The sequence below is a fragment of the Sapajus apella genome, unplaced genomic scaffold, assembly GCF_009761245.1.
Source record: "Sapajus apella isolate SASKATOON/1434 unplaced genomic scaffold, GSC_monkey_1.0 scaffold6, whole genome shotgun sequence".
NCBI lineage: Eukaryota > Metazoa > Chordata > Mammalia > Primates > Cebidae > Sapajus > Sapajus apella.
Genome location: NW_022436946.1, coordinates 13435398 through 13461858, shown reverse-complemented (window position 1 = coordinate 13461858; position 26461 = coordinate 13435398). Strand labels below are relative to the sequence as shown.

The 26461-nt window shown below is 41.7% G+C and overlaps 1 protein-coding gene across 2 annotated transcripts in view; it reads right to left on the bottom strand.

Annotated features, from left to right (window-relative positions):
- MAP3K5 (mitogen-activated protein kinase kinase kinase 5) overlaps window positions 1-26461 on the bottom strand; it is a 235541-nt gene that overhangs the window by 59720 nt on the left and 149360 nt on the right. For both annotated transcript variants that reach the window (XM_032274669.1, XM_032274670.1), the window contains exons 14-15: window positions 24843-24924; window positions 9916-10049 (exon numbers count right to left, since the gene is read on the bottom strand). In XM_032274669.1, coding sequence (XP_032130560.1) covers window positions 9916-10049; window positions 24843-24924 — 216 coding nt within the window. The remainder of the gene's footprint in view (window positions 1-9915; window positions 10050-24842; window positions 24925-26461) is intronic.

Sequence of the window (26461 nt, the reverse complement as noted above, 5' to 3'; positions counted from 1 at the left end):
AGTCTCACTCTGTCTCCAGGCTGGAGTGCAGTGGCATGATATCGGCTCACTGCAACTGCTGCCTCCAGGGTTCAAGTGATTCTCCTGTCTCAGCCTCCTGAGTAGCTGAAACTACAGGCATGCGCCACCACACCCAGCTAATTTTTGTATTTTTAGTAGAGATGGGGTTTCACCATGTTGGCAAGGATGGTCTCAGTCTCTTGACCTCGTGATCTGCCCACTTTGGCCTGCCAAAGTGCTGGGATTACAGGCATGAGCCACCACGCCCAGTCAACATATTAACATGACTTTCTATCCCATTGGCCTCATCAACACAACTTTATTATTGACTATAAAACTTTACTATTACCATTTACTATTAATCAGGAGATTCTTGACCAAGAAGACAAAACTTGCAAACAACTTTAATGTACATTCCAGAGCTTCCTAAAAGGCCCGTCAGTTCTTCAATAGCAAACATAAAACCACTTTATCTCAAATCTCTTTGAGCCCCTTACGTCAAAATCTTCATCTTACTGTGTCCACTGATTCTACTCTATCATGAGTTTTACCCAATCCTAATGAAGCCTCCACACTGAAAGTGTGACTTCAAAATTACATACTTGATATATGTTGCTGTATCAAATTATGAAAGTTACTTTATATTTCTGGAGCAGAACACTCTTGATGATTATTGGAAGTACTGTAAAGCTTTATAGACTCTTAACCACCCTGAATTTAATGTAGCCCCAATGTAATTACTGTTTTGCTTGCCAAAGAACATAATTTCAGCAAATTGAGTTTTAAAAATCAAATTGGCTTTTATTCATGATTCATGAACAGTATCCAATCAAAACAGGAGGTCCACTGGGCATGGCAAAACAGTGGGTTTTCTTTCATAAGGTAGCATGAGCAGGAACAAAAACAACATAAGCAAAAACCAAGTAGTTAACGATAGGTTAGTTCAGGTTACTTCCGTTGCAGGAGTTAAAGCAGAGGGGACTTCCTTATCATGCCAGCTCAGGTTGGCTAGGTGCCATCTGATCAGTCCCTGTGACCCTGTTTTGTTTTAGGTTTTGAAAACTGGCCTGTTTGGGAATTTAGTTATCATCACTCCTGATTTCCTAGAAGGTCAGATCTTCAAGTAAACTGCTTAGTTTTGGTTTGGTGACGTGGAACTCTACCTTGGTTCCACAGGCTGGTCTGCTGGAGCCTAGTGCAGGTGCTCACTCCAAATCAGTAGCCTCAAATTTTACTTAAAAAGCTAAATCCCTGCCTGGTGTCTCAGACCTGTAATCCCAGCACTTTGGGAGGCTGAGGAGGGCGGATCATGAGGTCAGGAGATCGAGACCATCTTGGCTAACACAGTGAAACCCTGTCTACTAAAACTACAAAAAATTAGCCAGGTGTGGTAGCACGTGCCTGTAGTCCCAGCTACTCAGGAGGCTGAGGCAGGAGAATCACTTCAACCTGGGAGGTGGAGGTTGCAGTGAACCAAGACCACACCACTGCACTCCAGCCTGTGTGACAGAGCCAGACTCCATCTCAAAAGAAAGAAAAAAAAAAAGAAGCTAAATATTGGTAGGGTGTCAGCAACAATAAATACAGACTCAAAGCAATTCCTCGAGATATAGATATGTATATAATCTAAATTAAATATATACATATATATCTCCTGTAATGGAGGTTACAGGTATGAAATACACTAACTACTAATTCATATCAGTGCAAACCTGATGTCTCTCATTTGCTTCAGTCCTATATGTAGGAAATCCTCAGATCTTACACTGACAAATCCATTGGTTAATACTGAATAATTCTATTTTCAATAAGCTTCTCAGAGTAAGTACTACAGGTAAAGCAATTAATTTATAAGAATCTAAATTCATCTAATTTAAATAAATTTTTATTATCTGTGTAATATTTCCAGAAAGCAGCCAACAACAATAACAATAACAAAAAGACTTGTATTTTTAAGATCTATTATTCCTGTTTTATTTGGAATTGCTTTAGGAACTATGAAGGGCAGGTATTAAAATCAGCACTTTAATAGTATATCAGTTAGAGATAGCAAAAACATTTCCAAAATTTCTCGAGTGAAATAACACCAGAAATAATACCAATATATAGTGTTACCAATAAGATACTTAGGTAATGACTCTCAACTATAAAGGCATTTACAATTTGCTTCTTCTATTTCTTCTATAAGGGTTAAAAACACTTTCATGTTAGTTCATGCCTCTTCTTTCTTTTTTTTTTCTTATTTATTTATTTATTTATTTTTGAGATGGAGTTTCACTCTTGTCACCCAGACTGGAGTGCAATGGCACAATCTTTGCTCACTGCAACCTCCGCCTCCCAGGTTCAAGTGATTCTCCTGCCTCAGCCTCCCAAGTAGCTGGGATTACAGGCGCCTGCCACTTCGCCCGGCTAATTTTTGCATTTTTAGTGGAGATGGAGTTTCACCATGTTGGCCAGGCTAGTCTCACACTTCTGGCCTCAGATGATCTGCCCGCCGCAGCTCCCAAAGAGCTGGGATTACAGGCATGAGCCACCAAACCTGGCTCATAACTGCTCTTGATATGCATTAGTGGCAAATACTGTGCCTCTGTATTCTACAGGGTTGAGAGATAAAGAAAAAAATATCTGAAACAACCAACTAACATGATGATGATGATGATGATGATGATGATGATTTGAGACAGGGTCTCTCTCTGTCACTCAGGCTGGACTGTAGTGGCATGATTACAGCTCACTGCACCCTCAGCCTACCAGGCTCAAGCAGTGCTCCCACTTCAGCCTCCCCAGTAGCTGTGATTACAAGCATGGCCCACCATGCCCAGCTAATTTTTGTATTTTTTCTTTTGCCATGTTGCCCAGGCTAGTCTCAAACTCCTGAGCTCATGTGATCTGCCAGCCTCAGCCTCCCAAAGTGCTGAGATTATAGGCATGCATCACCATGCTGGGCCCTCAGTTAATTATTAATCAAAAGGCTCCCACCTCTTGATCCTCTACTGAAAATTAAAACATCAATGCTCAAACTTAAGATCCTGGAGAATCAATATTCTTACCTCATTATTTAAACTAAGGAGATAGCACAAAATTTGCAGTAATAGTCAGAATCCAACTTAGCTAAGGACAAGCACTATTCTCCAATATAAAAAATATTACAAACACCCAGCATTTTCACTAAGTGTAAGTGCCAAGCATTAAACAAGGATGGAATTATAATTTGCTAACATCAACACATTATGCTTGTCTATAAGAATTATAAGAAAATAATATTTCTTCTCAATTACTTGTAAGAAGGGAAAGAAGAAATGGCCTAGATAATCAGAGATACTTATATACTTGGTTTTGACAAAACTATTAATCTATAGGTATCTCCAGGCTACCCTGTCTGAGTCAAATCCCTACTGCTAACCATCTAGACCAGTGGTTGCCAACTTTGACTGGACATTTTCATCTCCTAGAGGGCTTCTAACTGTCCAGGACCACCCCAGGATTTTTGGAAGTAGAGTTTGAGCATCAGTATTTTTAAAAACTCCCCTGCTCTGTTCCATTGGTCTATATCTCTGTTTTGGTATCAATTTGATGCCAGTAATCAATATCATGCTGTTTTGACTACTGTAGCCTTGTAGTATAGTTTGAAGTCAGGTAGCCTGATGCCTCCAGCTTTGTTCTTTTTGCTTAGGATTGTCTTGGCTATGTGGGCTCTCTTTTGGTTCCATATAAAGTTTAAAGTGTTTTTTTCCAGTTTTGTGAAGAAGATCAGTGGTAGCTTGATGGGAATAGTACTGAATCTATAAATTACTTTGGGCAGTATAGCCATTTTCACAATATTGGTTCTTCCTAACCATGAGCATGGAATGTTTTTCCATCTGTTTGTGTCCTCTCTTATTTCCTTGATCAGTGGTTTGTAGTTCTCCTTGAATAGGTTTTTTACATCCCTTGTTAGTTGTATTCCTAGGTATTTTATTCTCTTTGTAGCAATTGTGAATGGGAGTTTGCTCATGATTTGGCTCTATTTGTAAACCATCATTCTCAGCAAACTGACACAAGAACAGAAAACCAAACACCGCCTGTTTTCACTCATAGGCGGGTGACGAACAATGAGAACACTTGGGCACAGGGAAGGGAACATCACACACTGGGGTAGGTGGTGGGGTGGAGGGGAAGGGAGGGGAGGGACAGCGTGGGGTGGGGAGGATGGGGAGGGATAATACCAGGAGAAATACCTGATGTAGGCAACAGCGGAGGGGGGCGGTGGCGGGAGACAGTAAACCACTATGGCATGTATGTACCTATGCAACAATCCTGCAGAATGCAGGATGTGCACACGTACCCCAGAGTCCAAAGTACAATTAAAAAACAAAACAAAAAAATTCCCCTGTTGACTCTCATATACAGCTGGTGAAGAATGATATTAAAATAAGCAGTCCACAGCCGGGTGCAGTGGTTCACTCCTGTAACCCCAGCACTTTGGGAGGCTAAGGTAGGTGGATCACTTGAAGTCAGGAGTTCAAGATCAGCCTGGTCACGTGGTGAAACCCCGTCTCTACTAAAATATAAAAATTAGCTGGGCATAGTGGTGGATGCCTGTAATCCCAGCTACTTGGAAGGCTGAGGCAAGAAAATCATTTGAACCCAGGAGGCAGAGGTTGCAGTGAGCCGAGATTGCACTACTGCACTCCAACCTGGGTGACAAAATGAAACTCCATATCAAAAATAAAATAAAATAAATAACCAGTTCATGGTATGTAGAATATCAGGAAAAAAAAGGCAACCTGAGATTAACAACTAGTTGGGGGTAGATGATGAGAACATACTAAATCTACCTCTTCTCTCTTACAACCACTTTGATTCTCTAACAGTGGTTTGAGAACATGAAAGAAACACATAGGAGAAACTGTTTCCGTTGCTCTGATGGTAGTTTACAGATGGTAGTTTAGTATGCACTGCGGTTGTATCATGCATTATTCACATCATACTACTTTAGCAATTATCCTTTGTAACTATAACTGCTATCTTTTTCAACAGAACATCCACACCCCTCCAGGGCACATGGACAGAAACAACTTTGTTTGCTGTGTCTTCACAATAATAGACTTGTCTGTAATCTCTTTACATTGTTAACAAGGAGATGCCCTGCACCAGCCATTCAAGATAAGGGCTTGTCATGCACAAGTTGCATATACCAACTCCACTGTTACAGAACAGGAGCTGAAACATCTTGCTGGTATTGGTGTGTTTTGTGTGTGTATAGCAGCATTTGAATAAACTTAAACTACAGAGTGGTTTTATTCTTCCAAGTGTCCACTTAAATCTATCAAGAGGGGAGAAGAGAAGAGCTGTGGCTAAAGTTAGTGAATTTGGCTGCAGCAATTTGATAGTGATGACCTCATTACATTTCATATTGTTTCAAAGTCTACACTATATCTACTCTCCTTAAGAACCTGGAGGACTAAAAGAAAAAATTTAAGATGACAACTTTATATATATTACCTAGGTATTTAATGAGTAATTTTTATTATTATTTCATAAGAATCCATAATCATGTCTCATGAATTAACTAAGAGGAAACTCTGAAACAATACCCAACAAATACGACATTGAATGAAACTACACATGTGGCAGGCAGCGACAACTGTTTGCTTACCTAATATCTATGCTTCCCTATTTCTAGGACTTTGTTTGGAGAAACAAACGGCTGGCTAAAAAGCCAAAGCTGCTAGTTCCTTGTAAGCAGGGGTAGGTATTTTGGGCCAGTGCAGCAGAGGGGAAAGTACACTGGGCAGTTCTGGAAAGCTCTGTTTTCCTTTTCCTTCTGGAATGACATATGGAGCCTGGAGGCAGTGTGAAAGTCAAACACTAAGGATAAAGAGCTGGGACCAGGCACAGCACTTGCATGGGAGGGGGTGTCTTTTTCAGTTTGCGGCAGTCAGAGAAGACCTCTCCGAGGGGTTGACATTTGAATTAAAGCTGAAATGATGAAAATGAGGCAATCTTGCCAAGGTCTGGGCTGATCTTGGTATGTCCAGTAGAGAGACACCAGTGTGGCTGGAGCGGAGGTGAGGCCACAGAGGAAGCAGATCGCTTGTGGCCTGGTGATTCAAAGTAAGGGTTCTGGGTTTCATGCTGGTTGCCATAAGAATCCACTGAAGGGTTTTAGGCAGCAGTGACATGATGTGATTTTTAAAAATAGATGTTATTTTTTAGAGCAGTTTGTAAATTCACAGCAAAATTGAGAGGGAGGTACTGAGAGTTCCCACACACCCCTGGTTCCCACACATGCACAGCCTCCCCCATCGTCAAACCTTCCGCAGGAGTAGTCCATTTGTTACAACTGATGGACCTCCACTGACACATGATTTTCACTACATGACTTGATTTTCACTTCAGAAAGACTTCTGGGACTCCTCAAAGAGGGATGGACTAGTAGTGAAGAAAAGAGTGAAAGCAGAGAGCAGTTAGGAGGTGATGGCACAGACTAGCAGGAGTCTGGGCGAGTGGCCTGAAGGCTTAGATTAGAGGTGCAGCTGTAGTGACTGGAAAGAGTAGAGAGGTTCAGAATATATAGCAGAGGATGATACAACAAACAGTACGACCTACTGATGGAGGAGATGTGGAGCACAAGAGAAAGAGAGGAATCCAAATGAATCGTGGGGGTTATCCTGCACAGCTGGATGGATGGGGAGACAGTGACTGACACAAGGAGTACTTTCTGGAGAGAACATTTGGGCATAAAAATCTGGTTCACAGATGGGCATGGTGGCTCACGCCTGTAATCTCAGCACTTTGGGAGGCTGAGGCTGGAGGATCACTTGAGGACAGGAGTTCAAGATCAGCCTGGGCAACATGACGAAACTCTGTCTCTACTAAAAATACAAAAATTATCTAGGCATGGTGTTGCATGCCTGTAATCCCAGCCATTTGGGAGGCTGAGGCATGAGAGTCACTTGAACTCAGAGGTGGAGGTTGTGGTGAACTGAGATGGGGCCATTGTACTCCAGCCTGGATGACAGAGTGAGTGAGTCTCTGTCTCAAAAAAATAAATAAAAATAAAATTGTGGTTCACTATTAGGTAATATGCTCACTACCTGGGTATATGTGACAGATTCATTTGTACTCCAAACGTAAGCCCCACACAATATTCTTTTGTAATAAACCTGCACATGACCCCCTGATTCTAAAATAAAAGTTGAAAAAAGAAAAAAAATCCAGGTTCAGTTTTGGTCATGTTAAACTTGAGAGGCCTTTAAGATCTATAATTGGAGACGTGGGGTGGACAGGTGACCAGGGAAGCTCAGGGGTGGGTCCTTCCCAAGGAAGGCTGATCACATGGCCCCCTACCACAGTCACAGAATGTGGACTCAAGGGCAGCCAGAATCAGCCCACGATGTAGCCCAGCATTAAATCTTATTATCCAAATAAGGATAATAATAACCATCCATTAAATAATCCAATCCTCTCTCTTTCAGACTTTGAATACACAAGACACACAACTCTGCGTCATACACTATAACTGTACTTCACTGATTATAGGAGCACTGTCTTACAGAGAGATGAAAGGGAAGCCATGAGGCAGCAGAAATCATGAGGTTCAGAGAAGACAGAATTATTAGTTGGAGCCATAAGGCAGAGCACTGAGCAGGGAGCCACAGATAATTCTATCGCCAGAGCGCTTCAGTTTCCTGAACATGTTTGTCCCTAAAAAAGATTCCACCTTCCACAAGGCCTCACTATGTGAGGTTCAACTCATTTCTTCAAGCATAGCTTGGTGCAAAAGTAATTGCAGTTTCTGCCATTACCTTTAAAGGCAAAAATGTATATATTATAATTGTGTAGTTCTCCCACAGTTCTTGGATATTGTCCCAGTTTTTTTCAGTCTTTTTCCTCTTTGCTTTTTCAGTTATGAAAGTTTCTACTGATATATCCCCAAACTCAGAGATTCTTTCGGCAACTGTGTCCAGCCTACTAACGAAGCCATCAAAGGCATTCTTCACTTCTATTACTGTTTTTGATCTCTAGCATTTTTTAAATTCTTCCTAAGATTTCCATCCCTTGAGCCTGCATTACCATCTGCTTTTGCACAGTCTCTACTTTTCCATGACAGTCCTAAGCATGTGAATCGTAGTTCTTTTAGATTTCCAATCTGATGACTCTAACATCCCTGTCATATCTGGTTTAGGTTCTGACACTTGCTACATTGCTTTAAACTGTGTTTTTTGTCTTTTAGTATGCCTTATAGTTTTCTATAGAAAGGTGGACATGGGCTAGGCATGGTGGCTCATGCCTGTAAATTTGGGAGGCTGAGGCGGGTGGATCACGAGGTCAGGAGTTTGAGACCAGCCTGGCCAATATGGTGAAACCCCTGTCTCTACTAAAACTACAAAAATCAGCCAGGTATGGTGGCATGTGCCTGTAGTCGCAGCTACTCAGGAGGCTGAAGCAGAAGAATCACTTGAATCCAGGAGGCAGAGGTTGCAGTAAGCCAAGATGGCACCACTGCACTCCAGTCTGGGCAACAGAACGAGACTCCATCTCAAAAACAAAGAAAACAAGAAAGGTGGACATGATGTCCCCGGTGAAGGTACTGCAGTAAACAAGCTTTTTAGTGATGTGGTGGGAAGCAGTCAGGGAGGCGAAGAGTTCTACAGGTCTATGATCAGGTCTCCGTGTTTTAGTGAGCCTGTGCCCCTGGGCTGTGAATTTTACAAGTGCTTCTTAGTTTTAGCCCCTTTAGGTAGGACAGAACAGCTAGAGATGGGCTGAATTTAGTATTCCCTTTTCCCCAGTTGGGTTAGGCTCTGGTAAAATAGAGTCTCTTGAGGACAGGCCTTGTTAAAAACAGAATGCTCTAGCATATTTAAAAATCGTGACTTTTCCTTTCTTGCTGACAGAAGTACAGTGGGATTTCTCTCATTTCAGGTCTCTGTGAGGACCTGGTAAAGCTCCAAAACTCATGAAAATGTGACCCTCACCCCCACTCCTTAGTGACTGGGTCCTGCTAGAGTTTTTTGGATTTTTTGTTTTTTTGAGACAGAGTCTTGCTCTGCCACCAGGCTGGAGTGCAGTGGCACGATCTCAGCTCACTGCAACATCTACCTCCCGGGTTCAAGTGATTCTCCTGCCTCAGCCTCTCAAGTAGCTGGGACTACAGGCACCCGCTATCATACCCGGCTAATTTTTGTATTTTTAGTAGAGACAGGGTTTCACCATGTTGGCCAGAATAGTCTCGATCTCTTGACCTTGTGAACTGCCCGCCTTCGCCTCCCAAGTGCTGGGATTACCAGAGTGAGCCACCATGTCCAGACCCCTCTGGAGTTTTTAACTCAGACTTCACACTGGGCCTCTAGAGATTTGTGAGTTACAGTTTGGTTGCCCTAGCCCCGCACTGGTTGCCACAGAGGTTTCTGATAATGGATTTCTGCTCAGAAAGTTATGAGTCTCTCACTTCGCCTGTCTCTCCAATTTCAGGGGCAGCTGCCTCCCTCGCAACTTCACTTCTCTGATGGATCCAAGAAGAGACATTGATTTCAGTCTGTTCAGGTTTCCACTTGTTAAGATGAAATGACAACTTCCAAGCTCCTCGCATGTCCGATGGGAACCTAGAACTTCTGGTTCCAACCTAAACCATTTCTGATAGTGCTTATTCCCCATCTACTCCCATAATACATCCACCTTTATCCAAGACAACTTGAGGCCAACACACACAGAGCCATTTTCTTTTCTAGTCTCTGAAAGCCCCATTCTTCCCCACTAGTCTTGCATTTCAAACACTGAATGATGTAGCAGCTAAACCTCAGAAGGAGCTAATTCACACAATGAAGTTTTCAGTTTCATTCGTTAGAGTCTCATCAAGTGTTTTCTAAAATGTTGTGAACAACTCATAAGTCCTTTAGAAACAGCTTTTAGTAGCCACAGTTACCGTACCTGCTGTCTCTCTCTGGGATTTCCTTAATAGCAATTCTGACTTGGTTGCTCAAGTCCCGACCTGCGTAGACTATCCCATAAGTGCCTTTTCCTAAAACGACTCTGTCACCGTTTTCATCATATTCATAGTCATACTACAAAAGGAAAAACAGGGAGAAAAGATCGAAACATTAGTTCATTCTACATTTCAAACACCATTTTTTTTCCAAGAGCATTATTCCTTATCAGATGGCATTACCAGGCTGAAGTTCTAAGAAGCAGCTTCAAGAATGAACAAATAAACGCTCCCAATGTAAAGCAGATATTGTGTTGATGTTTTCACAACTGTTACAAATACAGTGGAGATTACATAGTTAACTTCATAGAAGTGCTTCTCTAGAGCCATGCGGATTCTTTTACCCACTCAGTCCTGTTTTTCATTGATTCTGGAGATCAATGAAACAGTGTATAACTGGCATCAACATCTAATAGTGTCTATCACATCTAATTAATCTTCCTTTTGTTATTCAGCTTTTGATGCTGTTAAAGCATTTCACACTGCCAGAAGAATAAAACCACTGAAAGGCTTTGGGTAAGAATAAAATTTTAACATCTTACCAGTTGCTGATGATAGAGTAAGAATTATTTTACTTTGCCCCCACCCTCATGCCCAAGACCCAAAAACATTTTTTAAAAAATGAAAAATGGAGGTAAATTTTGATCTCTGATGTAGAAAGGAAATATCTATAGCTCTAAACTCCAATCTTTCAAGTGTGTCAGCCAAATATAGAAAACTGGATCTACAGAAAGGACTCAGTAGAGACCTCCTCAGATCTGGAGGCATTACCCCAAAGCCACATCCTTTCTGTTGGACTGGAACTAAAGGATTTAGGGCCATCAAATGGTCAAGGCATGTCCCTGTAGAAACCCAGCGTAAAACTACAGACCCCCAGGAGAGAACCATAGAACAAGCTTTTCCTATAGTCTACATTTTGCTGGAGTTTAAAACTGGCAGCCCACAGTTAGATTCAACTCATAGTGGGGTCTGAGTCAGCCATTAAAAAAATGATTTCTGGCCAGGCCCAGTGACTCGCGCCTGTAATCCCAACATTTTGAGAGGCTGAGGCGGGTGGATCACCTCAGGTCAGGAGTTTGAGACCAGCCTGGCCAACATGGCAAAACCCCGTCTCTACTGAAAATACAAAAATTAGCCGGGTGTGGTGGTGCACGCCTGTAATCCCAGCTACTCAGGAGGCTGAGGCAGGAGAATCAGTTGAACCCAGGAGACAGAGGTGCAGTGTGCTGAGATCGTGCCACTGCACTCCAGCCTAGACAACAGTGAGACTCTGTCTGAAAGGGAAAAAAAATGATTTCTAACATGTATAAGTCAACAAACTTAACATTAATACTGATGAGTAATCTATGAAGAGCGCGATGATCATGAGTTTTTATGCTCTTTAACATCAAAGCCTTGAAATATAAAGCAGAGCTGATAACATTTCAAAGAAAAATACACAAATATCAACCACAATAGATTTTAACAGAACTCTTTTACAAAATATTATATATAGCAGACAGATTTTTAAAAAGAGACTCTAATGGCACAATAAACAAGTTTGATATAACATCTGCAGAGAGAGCTCTGCACCCTGATACAAATTCCTTTCATGTATATATAAAAAATATATTATAATGGATCACATATTAGACAACAAAGAAAAATTTCAACAAATTCCAAAGAACTGATATCATAAAGACCATGATCTTTGAGCACAGAAGAAGACTAAAAAGATGATAGCCAAAAGTATATTTTACTTTATTTTAAAATAACCAATGGGTTAAAAATGAAATGGCCATGGGAATTACACGATCATTTTTTAAATGAAAAGAAAAGCATTATTTATCAAATACCACAGACGTGGAGTTAGGTAGATGAAAAATTTCATGGCCTTAAAAAATTCCATTTGAAAATAAAAATTTAACATGAATAAGTTTAACAGCCAAGTCAAGGAAACAGAAAAAGAATAACATATTGCTAGCAAAATAGCAGAAGAGAGGCTCTAGATTTTCAAGATGGTAGACCAGATACCTGAAAATCTTCCCACTAAAGACACATGTCAAATAAAACAGACATACTTTTAAATGTCTTGCTGGGCTTACTAAAGAGTAAAGGTGACAGGAGAAGCTAGAAATGAAGAGGAAAGGAATACTAGCAGGTAATCAAAAGAACTTTGCAGCCCCAAGTGTGGGGATGAAGGCAGGATTTTCAGTTTCATTAATCTAGGACAGGAGTTTGCATATATTTTTTTTTTTTTTGCAAAAGGTCAGATAGTGAATGTTTTAGCTTTAAGGGCCATATAGTCTCTGTAGCAACTACTCCATTCTGCCATTGTGATGTGAAAACAGCCCAGCTGATCTATAAACAAAGGGATGTGCTTGTGTTCCACTAAAGCTTTATTTATCAAGATAAACAGTGAGCTGGATTTGATCCTAGGGCCATACTTTGCTGACCTCTCACCTGGGGCTTGGGTCTTAATGCCCAGGAGGGGATAGAAAATATAGCCTAATGTCCTATGCCAGGCAAAGCGCAGAAACACACAAAACCAGGTCCTTGATGAAAGGGTAGATTAGAAAAGTCAGCCCACTACACTGTGAAACAAAAAGAAAGCTGGTTTGTTTTAAGACTGAGCTCTGGATGAGCAAAAACAGGTCTTCTCTAAACACTTTCAACCATTGCTGATCCTGGTGCTGTTTGAACTGCAGATTAACACTCATTGCAATATTCATAATTGCTCTTGAGCCTGGGATGTCCCTGGAGTGCTTGGCGGAAACAAAGCAAAAACATTTTAATGGCATACCCCCTTGAAGCTTGCTATGCAGAATTCTTACTGACAATGCACCACTAACATTAAACTCACAATCCAAAAAATATAAAATATATAAGGAAACAATTCAACATCAGTGAAAACATATGACAAATATCAATCCTCAAGACTTCATTAAATCAGAAATGATAGAATATAGTTATAAAATATGTACATTTAACAGAAAGATACAAAATAAGATATTTCAAAATGAAAAGAAGATAAGACATTCTAAAAACGGCCAGACAGACTTGAAAGAGAATTGAATACAGCTTCTAGAAATTCAGCCCTAAATAGGAAAAATAAATTCACTCAGATATGATATAGGGAAATTACAAAATATGAAAGACAAAAAGTTCATAAAAGGACACATTACCCACAAAGGTAGCTCATCAGACCACTCTGCAAAATCTTGGTACACATGCATGACTTAAGGGGATGGGAGTGAAGTGGGGCATGTCCTTTCCAGCTCCAGGTTATTTGTTTCTAACAGGTTTCCAAGCCCTTATAGAAGATAGTCTGGTAGTGTCTTTTGGGGAAAATTATGGCCAATACAATGCCAGGGTTGGAGTGGGCACTGGCCTCCTTAGCATGGACCCTTCTCTGGCTCAGGACAGAGGCCAAGCTCTGGAAGGGAGACGACTACTTACCCATTGCCAAGTATCCAGTGACACATTAGAGAATAGCCCTATCCTGGCTGCCTAACGCAAAGCTGAAGACTGTCTTGGTCCAGAGCAGATGACCCGGTAGGTTGTCAGAGTGAAGGAACAGGCAGCAGGGATCATTTAGCAACGTGCCCTAACTCACAGTTAAAACTGGACTCCGGCGAGGAGGCAGGAAGCATAATCCAAACAATGCTACCTGAAGGAGCTCAAGTCTCCATACCCAATTCCTGTGGTCTAGACTTCTACTATGCTGTGCCTGCCATGCTGGAATTCTATCAGCGGGACCCAGCCAGCAGGAGGTAGGACAGGGACCGTCACTGAAGAAGCTCAACTTTGCCAATATGCCCTCTCAAAGGATTAGAAATCTTATACACTGAATCCAGTACCACCACCATTTTATACTACAATGCTTTATAACTTAAAAGGAAAAAAAAAAAAACTTTCAATAACCCACCTCACTTGACTATCATAATAAGCCTGTGTGTCACAGTTGGTTTCTGATTACTTTCAATTTACAAATGATCAGAAATGATTTTTTCCAGTGAAAATATGTCAGAGTTGTGGTTTAAGACCAGCTTGTAAGATTCTAGATTTTGTATCCTTTCTACTACCTATGCTTTAGGGAAACCCTATCATAGAGTAAGAGCTTACAGGGTGATTATTAGTTCTGTTTCCAAACGCCAGTATTGTAAAGGTATTACAGTATATTGTCAATATCCACTGAACGTCCATTCTCTTTCTCTCTCCTTTCTTTCTCTTTCTTTCTTTCTTTCTTTCTATCCCTTCCTCCCTGCCTCCCTCCCTCCCTCCTTCCTTCCCTCCTTCCTGACAGAGTCTTGCTCTGATGCCCAGGCTACAGTGCAGTGGCGTGATCTCAGTTCACTGCAACCTCTGCCTCCCAAGTTCAAGCAATTCTCCTGCCTCAGCCTCCCAAGTAGCTGGGATTACAGGCACGCACCACCATGCCACCTGGCTAATTTTGGGGATTTTTAGTAGAGGTGGGGTTTTGCCCTGTTGGCCAGGCTGGTCTTGAACTCCTGACCTCATCATCTGCTCACCTCGGCCTCCCAAAGTGCTGGGCTTACAGGTGTGAGCCACCGCACCCAGCCCCATTCGCTTTTTCAAGCAGACATCTGGTAGCCACTGTCCTCTTAGAATTTGTTTTTTACCTTCTCTTACTCCGTATTTCCAATTTATTGCCAACTGTTCTCAGATTTTTCTTTTTAAAATCTCACAAATCTCCTTATTCTCAGTGTAATTGCTTCAGAGTCTCTGTAGAAGTAGCATAGAAGAAAAGCACTTCTCTGCAAAACAAAGTTCAGAGGCTTTTCTCCTCTCCTGTTGCTCCATTCTCAATTTATTCTCCATCAAGTTGATAGTGAACTTTCCAAAGTCCAAAGTTCCACGTGAGCATTCCATGTCAGTGCCACTGCATCTGTTTTACTGGCAGCTTGCCACTTTCCGGATAAAATCCAAACTCCTTAGCACAGCATAAATGCCTGCTATGGTGTGAATGTTTGTGTCTCCCCTCTTCAGCACCCTCAAAATCTGTATGTTGAAACCGAATCGCAATGTAATAGTATTAAGAGTTAGGGCCTTTAGGAGGTGATTAGGACATGAGGCTGGAGCCTTCATGAATGGGATTCGTCCCCTTATAAAAGAGGCTTGAGGGAGCCTGCCTGAGCCTTCAGCCATGTGAGCACACACAGAAGGTACCATCTAGAGGAAGTAGGCCCTCACTAGACACTGAACCTGCTGGCGCCTTGATCTTGGATTCCTCAGCCTCCAGAACTGTGAGCAATGCATTTCTATTGGTTATAAATTGCCCAGTTGTAAGGCATTTTGTTACAGCAGCCTGAATGGGCGAAGACAGTGCCCTTCAAGATCTTACGGCTGCCTCTGTCATCCTTGTCTGGACATTGAGCTCTTTGAGAATTGGGACTTCATCCTTAATTACTATATCTCCAGTTTTAGCATGTGGCTTGTAGTAGATGCTCAGTAATTATTTGCTTAATTAATTAATCAAGTTATAGAAAAATGTGATAAGAACTTTTTTAAAAAAAGAGCTAGGCCCTAAAACAAAACATTTAGAGTCATTATTGGTTTATTTTTGGGTGAAAGCATTTTTCCAATAGATATATTTACAATCTTCTTCCCTTTTTTTAGAGAGTGTTTTGCTCTGTTGCCTATGCCAGAGTGCAGTGGTACCATCATGGCTCATTGCAAGCTTGAACTCCTCGGCTCAAGCAATCCTCCCACTTCAGCCTCCTCAACAACTAGGACTTCAGGTGTACACCACTATGTCCAGCTAATTTTTTATATTTGCTGTAGAGATGGGGTGTTGCTATATTGGGCAGGCTGGCCTTGAACTCCTGCCCTCAAATGATCCTCCTGCCTCAGTCTCCCAAGTGCTGGGAGTACAGGTGGGACCATCATACTCAGTATTTTTTTTTAAAGTGATGGAATCCTGCTATGTTACCCAGGCTAGACAAAAATTCCTGGGCTCAAGTGATCCTCCCAAATAGCTGGGACTCAGGTACATACTACCAGGTCCAGTTCTACAACAGGTATGCTTATACAGAAGAGTGAAGAATACATAAACCTCGATGAGGCTGCTAAAGTTTTCATTTCCCTCAGGAATCTAAGGTATCAGAAGACTATTTTTTTAAAAGATTATTTATTAGATATAGAAGTTGACTCCTACTGAGCAAAATGGTGATAGTAAAAATGAAAAGAACTTGTAAAAAGACCAGTGTGATTTAAGTAAAACTATCTCTGTGGGTAACTGATACTTTGTTTTTTATCTCCCCTTTCTATTCCTGTGAGATAAAGGTAGAAATTGAAATGGCAGCTTTGGAAGAAAGCTGAAAGAAACAAGAGACTGGTTCAGCCTAGAAGGACAGAGAATTATCTGTGCAATGCCAGAAACAGTAGACGAGAGCCTGGACCACAAACAGAGGAAGGCAAGGTCTGTTAATGACAAATATGGAAAAAAAGAGTGGAGGGGGGAAAAGGAGGGTTTTAAAAAATAAAAGGTAACATGACACTGCTTATATATTTTGCATTCTATTTCTATGGCAATAGGTTAGCAAATCGGGTTGCTGCTAAGGGAAACAAGAATTTCATTTTGAGACAATCATGGGAATTTTTCTAGAATCATCTCTTTATTGCTGTCTGCCCAGAACAATCTAAACTGCTGGTGGTAAGAGAGCCACCATGCCCAGCCTAAATCTTACCTTTTTAATGAGCCTCTCAGGCCTTCCTGTCTGAAATTGCATGTCCCTGCTACACGGTAACTTTCTTTTTTTTTTTTTTTTTTTTTTGAGACAGAGTAGTCTTGCTCTGTCGCCAGGCTGGAGTACAGTGGTGCAATCTCAGCTCACTGCAACCTCTGTCTCCCGAGTTCAAGTGATTCTTCCTCCTCAGCCTCCCGAGTAGCTGGGACTACAGGCATGTGCCACTATGCCTGGCTAATTTTTGTATTTTTAGTAGAGACAGGGTTTCAACATGTTGGCCAGGATGGTCTCAATCTCTTGACCTGGTGATCCACCTGCCTCAGCCTCCCAAAGTGCTGAGATTACAGGCGTGGGCCACCGCACCCGGCCTACACTGTAACTTTCTAAACCCTTCCCTGGTTTATTATTCTCCTTAGCACTGATCACCATCTAACATAGTGTAGACGGTATTTTACTTATTCGTCTTTATTGCCTGTCTCTCATTAGATAGTAAGCTCAGTGTACATCCATACCACCCTGTGCGCCCAATCTCTTCTGATCTCGGAAGCTAAGCGGGGCTGGGCCTGGTTAGGACGTGGCTGAGAGAATGTAAGCTCAGTGGGGTCAGGAATTTTTCTCCATTTTGTTGTCTTCCATCTCCCCAACACCTGGAATCATGCCTTCCATTCAACAGGTGTTTGAAAAATATGTGAGTGCATTAGTGAGATCCACTTGGACCCACGGATACAGATGAAGATGATTTTAAGCTGAAAACATCAGAACAAACAGCAGCAGCAGGAAAAAACCTGATCTAAAACTTCTTTTGCTGACATAAGCAATGCCTCCTAAAATACATCCGCCATGTATTTCCTCTCCAGGAGGCTAATGGCCAAAGAAGAGATGGACCACTTGCACCTAGAGGAGATGCTGCATAAGCCCAACCTCCCCACTTGTTATTTCACTACTTTCCCACCATATACTTTCCCTTAAAGTCCCAGCCCTCTTTCTTACTAAGATGATATATAAACACTCAACTCTAGCTGTTTAAGGAGCCAATTCTTTGAGTAAGTCACTTTCATTGATGTTGTGTTGACTATATGAATACGCTTTGGCTAGGCACGGTGGGTCACACCTGCAATCTCAGCACTTTGGGAGGCCAAGGCGGGCAGATTGCTTGAGGCCAGAAGTTCAAGACCAGCTTGGGCAACGTGGTGAAACCCTGTGTCTACAAGAAATACAAAAATTAGTCAGGTGTGGTGTTGCCCACCTGTAGTTCCAGCTACTCAGGAGGCTAAGGTGGGAACATCACTTGAGCCCAAGAGATCGAGGCTGCAATGAGCTGAGATCGCACCACTGCACTCCAGCCTAGGGGAAAGCGCGAGACTCTGTCTCAAAAACAAAACAAAACAAATGAATAAGTTTGTCTGTTCTCCTCTTAGTTTGTCTTTTGTCAGTTAATTTGCAGGCCCCTGACCACTGAATCTAAGTTGGTAGAGGAAAAAGACTTTTCCCCACTCCCAACAGAATGAATGAATGAATAACAAATTGACACTCCTATCATATGACACTATAAGTGATGTGTTTTCTCAGGCAGGAAAGTAACTGTGGGTATTCAGCTTTATATCTGCACAAAAATAGATATAGGATGTTAAAAAAAAAAAAGTTTGCTACATGATGATTCCAAACTGATTGAGACAAATTTTAAACTATAATTGCTAAGGTATATGAGGCCAATGATCAGAGAAGAAAATAGTAAGGTCTTTCATCATCCTGCAGGTCCTTGAGTCAAACAAAAATTGTTTTATATAGGGTCTGACTCTGTCGCCAAGGCTGGATTGCAGTGGCACAATCCTAGCTTACTGCAGACTTGACTTCTCGGGCTCAAGCAGAGAAGTCCACATGGATTAAAGGCCTTCTTCCATCCGTATCTCTCTCCTCCCAGTTTGAGATATTAGGTTGACACAAAAGTAATTGTGTTTTTTGCCATTATTGCTCCAAGCTAATATTAAAACAACTCTGGTTTTGTCACTGCCTGGCTTCAAACCCTTCAGATTGAATCTCTTCTGCTTGGACACCTGGCACCATGTGAGGTCATGTGATTGAAAAGGGCATAGGCCAGGTGCGGTGGCTCACATCTGTAATCCCAGCACTTTGGGAGGCTGAGGTGGGCGGATCACAAGATCAGAAGTTTGAGACCAGCCTGGCCAATACGGAGAAACCCCATCTCTACTAAAAATACAAAAATTAGCCGGGCGGGGTGGTGCACGCCTATAGTCCCAGCTACCTGGGAGGCTGAAGCAGAAGAATCGCTTGAACCTGGGAGGTGGAGGTTGCAGTGAGCCAAGATTGCACCACTGCACTCCAGCCTGGCAACAGAGTGAGACTCCATCTCAGGAAAAAAAAAAAAAAAAGGCATAAAGCCACCGTCCTGCCATGGAACGTTAACAGTCCCATCCAGTGCAGGTTACCAGATTACAATGCACTGAGAAGAGCTAGGCCAGAGGAGTGGGCCAAAATGACATGAGAACAGATAAAAGCAAGAAGGGGAATTGAGAAATGATTCAAAGAGAAAAGGACACAGGACCTGGATCTGAAAAAATAATGCTCTGGTCGCGAAGTGGGGCAGAGCAGAAAAGCTTGCAAGGTTAGGTGTCTGCATGTCAAGCCCAGAGGCTGGAGAAGCATGGCCAACTGGAATGTGGAAAGGAATTTGCACTGCTGGACCACAGGGTGAAAGGAAAGGGGAAATTACAGCTAGAGGAGTGAGAACGTTGGATGGTACAAATACCTCTGTCTACAAAAAGCAGCATTGGCTGGGCACGGTGGCTCACGTCTGTAATCCCAGCACTTTGGCAGGCCGAGGCGGGCGGATCACCTGAGGCCAGGAGTTCAAGGCCAGCCTGGCCAACATGGTGAAACTCCATCTGTACTAAAAATACAAAAAATTAGCTGGGTGTGGTGGCATATGCCTGTAGTCCCGGCTACTCAGGAGGCTGAGGCAGGAGAATCGCTTAAACACGGGAGGCAGAGGTTGCAGTGAACCGAGATTGCCCCACTGTTCTCCTGCCTGGATGACAGAGAGAGACTCTGTATCAAAAATGAAATAAATTTTTTTTTAAAAGGAGCATCAAAGGTTTTTAATTTGGGGAGTCACATGATTAAATCTGTATGAGAGATTTCTCTGATGATAACGGAGACAAAGCATGAGACATGGTTAGGCTACGACAGAGGATGAAGACCTGAGATCAGGGGAGTGACCAAGAAGATGAAATGAAGGGGCCGCGGGAAAGAACGGGCATGAGGGATTAAGAGGGGACTGGGCAGAGGTTTCTCAGCTATCTGGCTTGGGTTACTGGGTAGATGCCTTTACTCTTACTGAAGACATGGAAGGCAGGAAGAACAATGGAGACGTAGGCTGGTTAACTCTGATCAATTGTTTGATGATTTCAATATACATGTATTATAATAATGACATATTAAATTACTTAAGATTTGGGTTCATGACCCTTCCATGTCAAAATACATCCTTGAGTCAAAAAACATAGCCTTGAATCAAAAGAAATTGATTTTCTTTCTGTTAAAAGACAGAAAAGTCTTTCTCTGAGAAGTGGTATTGCCTTATATTTGAAATAACCTTGTACAATTTATACCAATCTTGAATATTATTAAAAAATTAGAGGTAGGAAAGGATGTTAAATATCTTCTTGCTATTGGTTGAGCGTGGTGGCTCATGCCTGTAATCCCAGCTCTTTGGGAGGTTAAGGCGGGTGGATCACCTGAGGTCAGAAGTTCAAGACGAGCCTGGACAACATGGTGAAACCCCATCTCTACTAAAAATACAAAAATTAGCTGGACATGATGGTGGGTGCCTGTAATCCCACCTACTCAGGACGCTGAGGTGGTAGAACTGCTTGAACCCAGAGGGCGGAGGTTGCAGGAGCCAAGATCACACCACTGCACTCCAGCCTGGGTGACAGAGTGAGGCTCTGTCTCACCCCCCTGCCCCCAAGAAAAAATCTTCTTTTCAACTATAACTTAAGGAATGAAGTCATCTTAGCCCAGCAGGAGTATGAACTTTCTCCGGGGTTACGAAACTGACTGCTGGCAAAGTAAAATCGAGAACCCAGGGCTCCTGACCCCAGCCTGGAGTTCTTAGTAGATCCAGCTTGAGTCAGAAGGAAGAAGGGGCTGGTGATCTGAAAGAGGCTGAATCCCTCCCACAGTTGTACTGCTTCAAATAAACCTTATTGTTCCCATCAGAAAGAAAGCAGCAGATCTTCCTGGGCTTTTAAGAAGTTTTTCAAATTCTAGGAATTGGTTTCACATTTGTAGTTTACAGAGCCACATTAATAGTTGCCGTTTGCTGACTGCTGACAACACCCTAAGTGAAGTTAAAAACACTAAGTAGCATTTCCTCATCATCTGACCTTTCCAACATTTTTATTTTGTTCTGGGCCAAGGTAGCCAAAGGCTTCAGGAATAATCGACAGATAATATTGAAACAATTTTAATTCTACCCTAAATTGAGGTAAACATCAGAAAATAATTATTCTGCATACAAATCTTAGGCACTGTGTTAAGATGATCTCTACAGTAACTCTTCTTGTTTCCACTGTAAAGATTGGGAAGTGGAAGAATTATTTTTAGTTTGTTATTCATGGGCTGAAGTTTGAGTTCAGGTTGTGGTAATACAATTAAAGAATTCATTTTAATCAAGTATGCAGGATGCTGATAAAATAACTTTAATGAAGAATGTTGAAAACATCTAAGAAATGTAACTAAATATATAATGGAGAATTATAATATGCAAAAATGTAAGTTAAGGCTCAATAATTCATATTGGAAAGGTGCCCTGGCTAGGAAAGGACATTCAGGGAAAGGGAGAGCCGTGATGGATCTCAGCATCCTCCAGCCCAGAGCATCCCTGTAAACATGGATTCATTCATGTGATGCTAACAGAACACCCAGGAAAACATCAGCAATATCACCAGCTGGCACAATGGCAAATCAAGCAACGATTCTTGAAACCAGTCTGCTTGAATTCTTCCTATAGGATCTAAAGTCCACTGAGAATACTGTAGAAGCCATTCTGTGTCAGAAATTTTACATTATTTTAATGAAATGTAAAGGATAGAAATGTAAGAATGCTTTCTCTTTTTTTTGTTGTTGACATTAAGTCTCACTCTGTAGCCCAGGCTGGAGTGCAGTGGTGCGATCTCAGCTCACTGCAACCTCTACCTCCCAGGTTCAAGTGATTGTCTTGCCTCAGCCCTCCTGAGTAGCTAGGATTACAAATGCACGCCACCATGCTCAGCTAAGTAGAGACAAGGTTCACCATGTTGGCCAGGTTGGTCTTGAACTCCTAGCCTCAAGTAATCCACCCACTTCAGTTTCCTAATGTGCTGGGATTACAGGCGTGAGCCAATGTGCCCGACCTCAGAAGGTTTTCTAATGTTAAAATAGAATCCCGGTACTTACTTGAAAAGGCTGTTAGGAGCACTTTCATGAAACACAGCAATATGGTATAAGCTCTGTTTTTTGAGGTCAGAGACTGACTAAAACCCTCTGGATATTACTAGGAAGAATCTAGCATTTCCCTCTCTCCTTATTCAGTTGGTGAGAGTGTTCACAGTGCTTGCATCATAATTGCCTAATTGGGAAGGGTCTCTCGCAAAGCTCACCCCAAATACTACTGCATACAGAATAGGGGATCTAGGACTGGGTCCCCTCTAGCTCTTTGAAAAGTCTTTACCCCTTTCCTCCTTTACACTATAGGAACTTGGGGCTTAGAAACATCAGCTAGCTAAATTTTATGGCAATTAAAGCTGTATTAAGCTATGCATATGTTTTTTAGGGTAGTTCTCACAGTAGAGTACGCGAACTGTTGATTCAATCGATTATAAAGAGCAACCTTTTCCAATACGGTTACCACAGCCTGGCTGGCTATGCGTATGTTTGGTTAGATGCATTTAGTTCCTGAAAGGAGGATATAAAACAAAGGCTAGCTATCTCTGTTTTTTTTAAAAAAAGGCCATAAATTTGTAACATTGCAGCAGACTTTATGAAGTCATCTTCACAATTCTATATTATTGACAGAATTGTTTCATTGTCAACTTCTTTAAGTTTTACCTTGGCAAATTGCTGCTTATCAAGTGATGCAAAATTTAACATAAAAAGAGAGATAAGGTATAATCGAAAGAGCACTGAGACAGGAATCAAGAAAGCTAATTCCTAACAATTGCTTGAATAAGAAAATAAAAAATTGTAACACATAAAGCATACATAAATAATATTATCTATTACATCTATAGACGGCAAGCTAACGCATAGGAAATTATCTTTTTTCCAAGTTAGGTCTGTCATCTTTTCACAACTTCAATGAAACAGTCTTAGGCTTAACTACAAACATCAAAGCTATACAATTGCAAGATAATCATAGAACTTGACTACAGACAGAGTTAACAACTAGTTATTATAGGTTAGGTGTGTGCTCATCCCTATAATCTCAGCACTTTGGGAGGCTGAGGCGGGAAGACCGCTTGAGCCCAGGAGTTCAAGAACAACCAGAACAACAAAGTGAGACCCTGTCTCCACCAAAAAAAAAATAAATAAATAAAAGTTAGCTGGGTGTGTGATGGCATGTTTTGGCTGAAGTGGGAGGATCGCTTGACCCTGGGAATCAAGAGGCTACAATGAGCAATGATTGTGCCACTGCACTCCAGCCCAGGTAACACAGCAAGAGTCGGTCTCAAAAAACAAACGATTATATTAAAATTTTTTCTCAACTGTTACCTTACCGATTCAGTGTTTTTATAAAAATTTAAGTTTATGAGATGACATTATCAAAGTGATCTAATAAATAGGTGTGCCAATTAGACTGGTGAGCTATAGTTTCTTTAATTTCACTTTAACTTTAAAAATATAATAACATTAAAAATATAGCACCATGGCTTGGTGCTATGGGCTGAATATTTGTGTCTTCCCCAAATTCCTATGTTGAAATCATAAGCCCAAGGGGATGGTTATTAGGAGGTGAGGACTTTGGGGAGCAATTAGGTCATGAAGGCAGAGCAGAGTAACATTAGTGGTCTTGTAAGAGAGACCACAGAGAGCTAGCCAGCTTCTTCTACCATGTAAGGACACAGCCAGAGGGCACCTTCTATGAGAAACAAGCCCTCACCAGACACGGAATCTACCAGCACCTTGATCTTGGACTTCCCAGCCTCCAGAACTATAAGAAAATAAATGTCTGCTGCTTATAAGTCATATTGTTTACGGTATTTTGTTATAGCATCCCAATGGACTAAGATACTTGGATTCAGAGTTCCCTCCCAAGTAAAACACTGGGAAGGGCTTGGAGAAAATGGTGGCCATGTGTCAAGCCTGAAGAAGTATCATCCTTCAGACACTGAAGATGCTGGAGTCAGCATTCTTGGCACACTCCAGCATCGGTCCTTGCAGTGGGGGAAGGCTCTTCTTCACACAGCAGACATGGCAGACAAAATGGACACAAATTAAAAGTAGGTACCCAACAGTCAGGTGCAGTGGCTCATGCCTATAATTTCAGTGCTTTGGGAGGCTGAGGTGGGAGAATTGCTTGAGCCCAGAAATTCAAGAGCAGTCTGGGCAACATAACTAGACCAAGTCTCTACCAAAATAAAAATAAAAACCATATGAAAGTAGGTATTCATAGTGCTCTGTGTCCATTAGACATTAGTAAAAGGATTCCAGTTGAGAAGAACATGATTTGAAGTCATCGTTATTCCCTCCTCTTTAAATCCATTAATCTTCCATGTTTCAGGTTCTCTATGCAGCATATTAATGCCTGCCACAAAGGTGCTGTCAACCAGAATCTTCACTGAATCTTCTTGGTCTGAATTGCACATATCTCAGAAGAGAGTAGAAAATGCGTAAGGGCACCGTGGCCCAGGCATTGACACTGTCACAGATATAGCATAATTACTCGCTATCAGATAAGTAAAATGCTGCTAACGCTCAGTGCTGTGGAATAAGAATTTTCCATGTTTACTTTTTAGCCCTTTTTTACCAAAGAAATTCCAGAAGGTGCTTTTAACACTAAAGGAAAGCTTAAAGACCTACCCCTCACACACCCATCAACCCACCCTGCCTCCTGCCTCAGAAAGACTTTAAACAGTTTGTTTTAAAATGAACCCGTAAAAGTAAATGGACACCTAAGTCATTACCTCCAAGGAGTCACTTTCACAGTCTCCTTCCTCTGTGCTTCTCCCCTTCTCTTCGGTAATGGTGTTCACCATCTCAAAAAACCTACAATACGAGTTAGCACATGAGCTTCATAACACATACAATCGTAAACACAAGCAAATACATCCCAAAGTGGCTTCAGAACCAAAACTGAGAGCTAAGAGAGTCTCTAGAACCAGGCAATAAACACACTCTCACGATCATGTGAAAAATATAATTTTGCAAAAAGAAAATACAGGTTGGTAGGATTTTCTAGAAATTTCTAACCTAATGCCTCACTTCAAATACATTTTTCTTCAGGAAATCTTCCTGTAAAGTATTTTTTCTGGAGACCATTTCAGAGACAAGCAAAGTCATGACAGTGAGAAACAGATTGGCAGCCTGACTAGCTATGGCTAGTCCATTCAGAGACGAGGCTGTTGGTTCACAGACAAAGCCAGGAAGGCCTGTAAACAAAGGCTGATGATCCCACAGGCAGGTCATGCTATGCGATGCCAGCCCAAAGGAAGAGGAGGTTATAGCTTGATAAGAAAAGTCTGCCTAACACATCTCAGAACCTTTCTTACCCATTCATCTGTCTGTTCATTCAACAAATGCTCATTGAGTGTCTACTAGGACAAAAAACTGTTCTGGCCATTGAGAACATGATGAAGAACAAAGTCTACCTTGGAATTTGGACCCTATTTATGGAGTTCCTATACGGTGCCAACTTTTTCACTCTTCCTATCTCTATACACATTTCTTGGAGGTCCATGTCAAGAAAAAAAACTCCCCAAGCCTGAATGAAATAATAGCATGCACTCATGATGATTAAACAGCACAATGAGTGAGAGAGAAAAGCTAGTTCAACCAACAGGAAGAATAAAGTGAAAGATCTAAAAAAAAAATCTGGCCTTACAGACACGATTTATGATCTAGGGTAAAGACTTGCATCAGCCACTCATGCAGAAATTTTCAATATGAACATCTCAAGGCAGAATCTAACACTCAACAGTGGGATGGTAGCACAGTGTAATTTTCAGGAGCTAGCATTCTGAAGTCTCCCGTGCCATGTTCAAATCCCAGATTATTATGCTTACTAACTACACGATTTTAGGCTATACTCTCTAAGACTACTTTTTTTTTTTTTTTCTTTTTTTTTTGAGATGGAGTTTCGCTCTCGTTACCCAGGCTGGAGTGCAATGGCGCGATCTCAGCTCACCACAACCTCCGCCTCCTGGGTTCAGGCAATTCTCCTGCCTCAGCCTCCTGAGTAGCTGGGATTACAGGCACGTGCCACCATGCCCAGCTGATTTTTTGCATTTTTTTTTTTAGTAGAGATGGGGTTTCACCATGTTGACCAGGATGGCCTCGATCTCTTGACCTTGTGATCCACCCGCCTCGGCCTCCCAAAGTGCTGGGATTACAGGCGTGAGCCACCGTGCCCGGCAAGACTACTTTTTTTTATTCTTTTCAACGAAGATATTAATACTACCCATCTAATAGGGTTTCTTTGAAGAGTGAAGCAAGTATTAGTTCTGGGGCACACACTTCATAAATCTTAGCTGCAACTATCATAGAAACAAGTCAACGCCCTTGAGAATTTAAGTGTAAGTAGAAA